This window comes from Monodelphis domestica, chromosome 7, assembly GCF_027887165.1.
Source record: "Monodelphis domestica isolate mMonDom1 chromosome 7, mMonDom1.pri, whole genome shotgun sequence".
Classification (NCBI taxonomy): Eukaryota; Metazoa; Chordata; class Mammalia; order Didelphimorphia; family Didelphidae; genus Monodelphis; species Monodelphis domestica.
This window is the reverse complement of record NC_077233.1, coordinates 53,546,952-53,554,826: the sequence shown is the minus strand read 5'-3', so window position 1 is coordinate 53,554,826 and position 7,875 is coordinate 53,546,952. Positions and strand designations below refer to the sequence as shown.

General features: G+C 44.5%; 1 protein-coding gene across 23 annotated transcripts in view; it reads right to left on the bottom strand.

Annotated features, from left to right (window-relative positions):
* Window positions 1-1,243: 1,243 nt before the first annotated feature.
* The window catches only part of ATP2B2 (ATPase plasma membrane Ca2+ transporting 2), a 591,738-nt gene continuing 585,106 nt past the window's right edge, over window positions 1,244-7,875 (bottom strand). For all 23 annotated transcript variants that reach the window (XM_056804635.1, XM_056804631.1, XM_056804633.1 and 20 more), the window contains one exon: window positions 1,244-6,749. In XM_056804635.1, the coding sequence (XP_056660613.1) occupies window positions 6,724-6,749 (26 nt within the window). In that variant the 3' untranslated portion in view covers window positions 1,244-6,723. The remainder of the gene's footprint in view (window positions 6,750-7,875) is intronic.

Genomic DNA, 7,875 nt, shown 5'->3' with positions numbered 1-7,875 from the left:
AACTAAATAAATGCGTTGTGTAAAGGGGCATATGCTGCAATTGGTCACTGGTTCTCAAGTTGCTCTCTGAATGATACCTGGACTCCTGGCAGGAATGTCTCTCCTTGGAATTCTTGCTGGTCAATAAAGCAAAGATGGGAATTGGAGGTCTTGGAAGAGTTGATGGACTGGGGCCCGGATGCCACAGTCAAGTCATTTTTCTCAGATCTGCACATCAGTTTGGAACCTTGATTGGCCAAGAAATCAATCTGTCCAGTAGCCTATTAGAGCGGCGTGTCCCTAAATCAGCCCTTCTGGAGTTAGAAGGGCCCCCAAATAATAGTGTTCTCCATGTCTCAGGTCTTTATGTCTGACCTACAAAAAGGCCTCCACTATGGTTTGAATGGGCTTGGACATCTCTTCTGGTGGTTTTTCCCTTCCCATTTCTACCTTCTTATGGCACACCTCCCCACTGTGAATGGCCAGGGGAATAAACAAGAAGGGACACCCACCACAGGTGCGCTATTTTCCTTCTGGGATTACCAAAGGGTTCCTCTTCCTTAGCAAAGGAGGGGGAGAAAAGGTGTGAGAGATAGGGCAGACCCAACTTGGGTCATCAAACATCCTGTTCCTTGTAGTCAAATAGCCAGGCATGGGAATCTAACTAAAATCACCGGAGAACCAGTTATGGTCTGTATGACAGTTGAAATCGAGTTCTGGTATTCTTCCACCTCCCCCTTAGCATTCCTCTTCCCATCCCTGGTCTTCTCCTTGGTCCAGGATCAGGTCCTAAACCCCATTCCCATAAGACCTAGTTGTGTGGGCCCAACTGGGTAACTCCCATGGATGAGTTGGGTGACCATGTCTAAGACTTGACCCTCTTTCCAGGGATAGCTTCCTTTTCCTGGGGATCCTTTAAAGATCAAAAATCCTCTAATCTTTGAAGGGCACAATAAAGGCATGACCGTAAGCACTATTACAAGGACTGAGGAGCTCTTTGGGGACAGGAGATATCATATTTGGTGGCCTTCTATCCCAGGCTGTAGGTGGCCACCCACCATTAGGGATCCTGGCACTGCCACCAAAGTGGGGTGTGCAAAAGCCAGGAGCAAGGGCTAAGGAAAAGCCATTCTGATAGTCTGGGGTGGGCTGGGGTGGGGGGAAGGGGTGCAGACACCAAGAAGGTCATGTGACCAGGGCCCCATTTTCAGTGCTACCAAAGAGGGTCTGAAAGGGAGGATCAGGCCGCGCATGTGTCTCTGTCTGCGTTTCCACTTGTGCATTTATTATTATTGCTTCGGATAGTGTTGAAAAGGCGGACGAACACACTGTTACAATGAGCAAGGCAGGAGGATACAGAAAAATAAAAGATATTACAGTGTAAGCACATTTTTTTTTCCAAAACCAAATGTTTTCCAAAGTTTCCCACGAAGCATTGACAGCTCTTTGAGACTGGTCTGTGATCATTGGAATCTGTATAGAGAACTTTACACTATTGATTATAAAAAATATACATACAATATTTATGAAAGTGTGGCGACCAGCAAAAGGTCAAAGAGAGAGAGCCACGTAATTACAAAACTACAGAAACTGTAGCGAAGACGGTATTTCCATGGCATTGGGGTAGACAACAGACATTAAATTCTCAGGCGCTCACATCAGCCTGGTCCCATGTTGGGGAGCAGCCACTGTCCCTTCGAGGAGTCAGGAAGAGAGCTGGAAGCTGGGCTTAGTGATGGTGACTCTTGGCTTGGTGAGTGGAAGGGGCCCATTGCCTATTGCTGTCCTCTGGTCCTTAATGAAGCCAGGTCAATTCCTTAGATGGAGGCTTGGCAGGGAAATGGCGGGAGCAAGAGGGATATGGTAGGCTTGAACACAAAGCACACTGTAGACCCACCCTGTGGGGTTTGGGGTGGCTGATGGGGTCTAGTGAGGAAGTTAGCAGCTTTTAGACTTCTTAGAACAATCAGGGGAAGTCTGAAAAGGGTGAGCACACAGACACACAAGGGGTAGGCACACATAGGAAAGGGCCAAATACTTATTGGGTTTATAGTGATTTGGGGGAGGGGGTTCCAGGACAAAACTTTTCACCGGCAGGAATTTGCTGCCTGAAGCAAGGCTTCTTCCCATCACCTTCAGGGAGAAATAGGTGGGGACGTCCTTGGCTGTAGGATGGAATAGATTTACCACTCATCTGTTGTAGGAAAGCAGACCCAAGGGCACGGGACTCTAGGGAGAAGTCCCTGGTCCCCCCTGCGATATGCAGAAGACCAGAGGTTGTGGATGGGGAGTCATTCTGACATCGGTATCTCCCAGCTAAGGGATAGGAAAGAAACAGATTCCCCTGATGTCTTTCCCTGGGGGGTGGGAGGGAAGGCAGAGAAAGGGGTTGCTCCACAGGGACATCAGAGCTTCCATCCAAGAAGCAGTAGAGCCCTTCCTGATCCTCATGGAGCCGGGTCCGGTCTTTTAGCTTCCCCATTCCATAGGGGAAGGGGAAGGCCAGGGAGCACTCTTTGGGGGTATATAGCAAAGGAGCTACCCACAGCCAAAAAATAAAATAAAATCACCCTTCTCTATCACGTCTCAGCTTCCTGACATCCTATCTATCACCCTGAACCTAGGGTCATTCCCCTGTAGAACTCAGTACTGTGCTGGAGAAGGCTATGTGGGTATGGGGAGGCCATATCCCATGGGTCTACATCACACTACTCGGTGCATGGTGTGGCTGAAATATGGCTCCCTCAAGCTAACTATTTCAGGGAGGAGCAGGGATGCGGCTTGGGGCCATGATCCCCTAACTCCATGGGCTTCCCCCAGAGGGCTCCAGCCATATCCCTCAAGTATCCATGGGAGCCTGGGAGAGAATAACAGTTCAGTGTCTGTGATCTATGTTCTCAGACTCACACTGGGGAATAGAGTATGTGTATGGCGGGGTTAGAGATGGTGTAGTCCAAAAAAAATGACACATTTAGACCATGGCTGTCCATGCTACTGTGGGAGTGGATTCTACCAGTTTTTAGGTTGCTGTATTCTCCTGGGGCACCTGTGTAGAAAGTTCATTAGTGGGGGGAAAGGCAGAGAAAAGGCAGGAAATTAGAGTCCAGTTGGAATCATTCTGTTCCAAACGAGCAAATAATTAATATCAAAGAGCTTACTCTTCTTGTTTTGTTTTGTTTTGAACCACAAACATTCCAGGACCACACCATAGAAGTCAGATGAACCAGAGTAAGAGAAAGCATAGCCGTTGCATAGTAGTAAATGAACAGAGACGGTGAGTTCTTTATTTACAATTGTCTAGATAAAAAAATTCATAAAAACAGATGAATGGACATAAATTATTACTCCCTACTGGGATGGATGGCCAAATATACCAGAGTATTATTTATTGTTGAGCACAAACTCCATGCAGCCAGGGATGGAGGGCAGGATGCAGGAGGTGTATGTACTGTGGTAAGCTTCAATCAACCAATCATGATCTCCATGCGCCATTTGTCTGGAGCCATTGTTCCCAACAAGAGAAGGCCATATGGGAAAAGAGACCAAGATGCAAGACCGAACTGTAGGTATTTATGAAAATGGATATTACTTTGACAAAATTTCTTATAGATTCCTGCCCCTTCCCTACCCAGGTCTTGCCCCAATACCACTTCCCCGCCCCCAGATTTCTGGTTCCTCTTGGAGAGAAGCCCAGTGTGTTATGGGCACCTCAATTTACAGGAAGCCACTGGGTAGAGGAAACAGTGCCACATGTGAGATCCAAATCCACAAAATGATTCCCTAATGGTTTAGAGCTCTTCCCGGGTAAACACGAACATTATTGGAGAAAAGAGAAGGGGGTTGGAAGAGCTTTGGTAAAGTAAAATAACCCATTGCAGTTAAGACAGAGAAACTAAATCATGTTCCAGAACAGACCCATTTCACAGATGTGCAAGTCCACACAATGCCTTCCCCGTTCTCATAGAGTAGAGAACAGGATCCCCTACCCAACTCCAGAACCTGAAGATTAAGGTTGGAGTCCACATTTGTAATGTGGAAACAGAACCCTAAGTGACCGTTGCTTTTTCAGCAATATTCAGTGATGTTTTCATTGCCGGTCTGTTTACAGTTGATATGGGGACCCTGTTCTCAATGTGAATGAAAGGGGTTCAAAGGCCCTGCTGTCCTAGGCACCGTCCCCTTTTAAAGGAAAGTTTAGACCAGACAGGGGAGCCCAGTGTGGACCAGATACATTGCTGTGCCATCAGCAGTGACTGGGCAAGACTCTACCTAACCCTGGCCATCTGCCCAAGAGAATGCTCCATCTTGGCCAGGATGCAGAGAAGATTTTGTCTGATTCGTCAGGTTCTAGGCTCAGAAGAGGGGCCTGACAGATGGCGGGGTATGTGGGGTCAGCAGGACAAATTAATTTCGTAGGTGAGTCGGAAGATGCTTTCCTCCATACATCTGACATCACCGATCGTGTTATGTATTCAAAATGTCTTTTGCACTGTACAAGTTTATGGAAAAAAGGCTGTGTGCTGAAAAGTCTCAAAGCAAACTTTGTATTAAATACAAAAGTTCTTTATGAAAAAAAGCCGTGGCCCACAAAGTGCTTAGCATTCAAGTGGCTGACGTAGCAATTAAGTAAGCTCATATTAATTTGATTAATTAGTGCTGATACCATCGGGGGGGTTGGGGGGGAGGAGAAAAGAACTACAAAACACTTTTCTCACCTGTGATACTGTAGGCGTTCAGAATGGCTTCCCTTGCAGGAAGGCAGGACACACTGTTCAATGGCTACAGTATTATATTGTGATTACAGGAAGACAAGCTTGGTTTAAAAATCACACAGAGTACATTTTCAATATACACATCATAAAGTTCATTCAGATCTGAAGAGTGCAGGGGGGAGAAATGGAGAGTCTTCTTTCAAAATTAAAGAAGAAAAAAAAAGAAAGAAAAATAGCAAGCTGGAGCGATCTTCATTCCAAATGCCAACAGCTCATTAAGCTGAGAATTATTAAGAAAATCGATTTCTAAGTGACTAACTGAAAAAAAAATCAACACAACAGAGTTCACAATATTTCAACACTACCTCGATCTCCACATAAAGCCAAATATAACTTATTTTTAAAATGCTCTCAATCAACTCAAAGGAGTTTCGTAAAGAGGAGTCTTCCCAAAAAATAAAATAAAATAAAAAATATTCCACAGAAGCCATCTCCATCTAATGGCTCCCTAGGTGGCCTCTGGCCGGTGAGGGGCATACTGAAACCGGGCTGAGCAATTTAGTGATTTATTTATTATTTATTTTTTACAAAAAATAAACCTGATTGTTGCACATGGTGTTGGTTTTTTTCCCCCCCAACAGAGTCAAGCTTCCAGTCCCACGACCCCATGTCTGTGGAGCACATTCCTACATCCAATATGTTATATTTTGGCTTCTTTTTGTCATTCACCAGCAGGAGCTACATTACTGAACAAAAAAGAGCAGGCAAAAAATCAGAGCCGAGCGGTCGTAAAACATCGAGGATGCAATCTGAGAGGAGTATCTGATGAGCTGAGCAGTCTTTATACTCTCTCAGCAGGAAGTGTTCTTAACCCTACAAATAGTGAAGGACGTTTATCTACAGGTTTGTAAACAAATTACATTCTTCTTTTAAGACATAAATAAGTTAAAATAGAGCAATTTAAGCAAAAACAAGGCAACATGCCAGCAAAAAAAAAAAAAAACCTTTATATATCCATGTATATAGATATACATATATATCTACCTATCTATATGGACGTATACATTCTCGATGAGGTATACGTTAATATAGATACAAAGAAATGGACATCATAATCTCATTAGTGTCTATGAAGTTCTTTTGTCCCATTGGTAGAACCCTACTGTGCAAGTTAAGCTCCCGCAAATTTCAAAAAAGTTATTTAAATTAATCTCTACAACTGAGACCATGCCACACAAGCAGTTCAAAAAACTCACAGACCAGTGAATTGGATAAATAAGCCTCAGAAAGGAGTCTTTTTTTTTTTTTCAGTTCCTGCCTAAGGAAAAAAATAATAAACAAGAGAAGGACCGGAAGTGTACAGTACGTCCATGCAGGAAGGTGGTTGGGTGGGTTTGGTCTGTGTTTGGGCGGGAGCGAGGAAGGGCACATTTGGGCAATCGCTCACTCCCAAGAACCCCCATCAGGGATCCCGTCACTTGCCTCCAAGGGACAAAGAGCTCAAACAGCTTCTCAGCCAGAGAGAGGTTCTATTGGGTGGAGATCTAGTTCTCTCCCATTTTGTTTATTTGTGTTTTCTTGGTGCTGTTTCATGGTTGAGTTTTCTGGGTTGGTTCTTTCTGAGTTGGTGGTGGCGATGGTTTTTTTTTTGTTGTTTGTTTTTTGTGTTTTTTTTGTGTTTTGTTTTGTATATTTTTGTTTTGTTTTTGTTTTGTTTTGTTTTTTTTGAGATGTGAATGTTTCCCGCTAAAGCGATGTCTCCAGGCTGTGTATAGGACTCCCTGGGCTCGAAGAGGTAGCTGATTTGCTCGTGTCAGTGGTCAGATTGATCCCGCTATCGATCGCACTGTTGTTCTTGTTCAAGGACGACGGCGGGCTCGAATTTTGCTTGAGAGCGGCATCTTCTTCCAGGTCGGTGTCATCAATGAGGGGGATGTGGGGCTGCGAGTCTTCTATCCTAAATTCAGGATGAGTCATGAAGTTATGGATGGAGGTTCTAGATTCAGGTTTTTCTAAACCTTCATAGAGAGAGCTACGGAATGCCTTCACGACACGGATCTGGAAGGGAAACATTGGGAAATGGGTCAGAAGGGCCAAACCCCAGAGAGGGCACAGGGGAAGGGGGTGCTTTAATAGAGCTGAGGGGGGCCTTTGGAGGAGCACAACAGAAGGGTTAGGGCACAGCAGATGGCTGGAATCCAGTCGCTGGATGTTAGGAGCATCGATGGGATGGGGTGAAAGGAATGGGCTCAAGTTTGGTGCATTCGCTTGGGGGTTGTGTGTGTGCACATGGGTGCAAACATATGTAACTGCAACATCAGAATAGTTCGAGTCGCAAACCATCAAAGAGCTGATGGGAAGCACGAGTTAAAGAAAGCATAAATCCACTCAGGTGGGTGCCCATACCTAGTAAAAGACCAAGCTATGTTAATTTTAGTGCACAGGTCGAAACCATGCATGGGTCTGGGAGGGGGCAGGTTTAGATGTGAGTAAAATAGGGTCGGCTTAAAAAATAAATAAACCAAACCTTTTTTTTTTTAAGAAAAATAAACCAAACGTTGATTTGAAAAGAAACTATACAACATAGAACGTATCACACTCCACACACAGGAAAGAACAAAATATTGAGACAATCAGATGGGCCAAGATGAGAGACGACACACAGAAGCCAAACTGAGTACAAAATAAATCCAAACCAGACTTAAAGAGTTTTTTGGAGAAGAAAACCAGAGGCAGCCAGAAGCACGGGGGAGCCAAGCAGACAACATTCAGGGGAAGAAGCATGCCACAGCAGGAGGGAGTTTGGTTATCACACGGACACACAGAACTGCCACACCAATGCTACGCTTGGAAGCCTAGACAATGTGAACAGAGATTGGTCTGTTTCCAACTTGGTCTTTGCCTTCATGCATTTGGGAGGTAAACACTCGAGTATAGACTCAACTTTCTGGCCTTTCATTTCAACTTGCTTTGTCATCATTTATTTAGTTAGTTATTTAGTTGGTTTTTGCCTTCCCCCCGCAAATCCTTTACCCAGCCCCAAGATAGCGTTCTAGGGATTGCATAGGACTGAGTCACCTTCTTTAAGTTTCTGTGTCTCAGTTCTGAACTCTGTTCATCAAGTTAAATATTTTTAAAAATGAAAAAAAAATAATTTTTATCTATTGTTTACACCATCACTGCA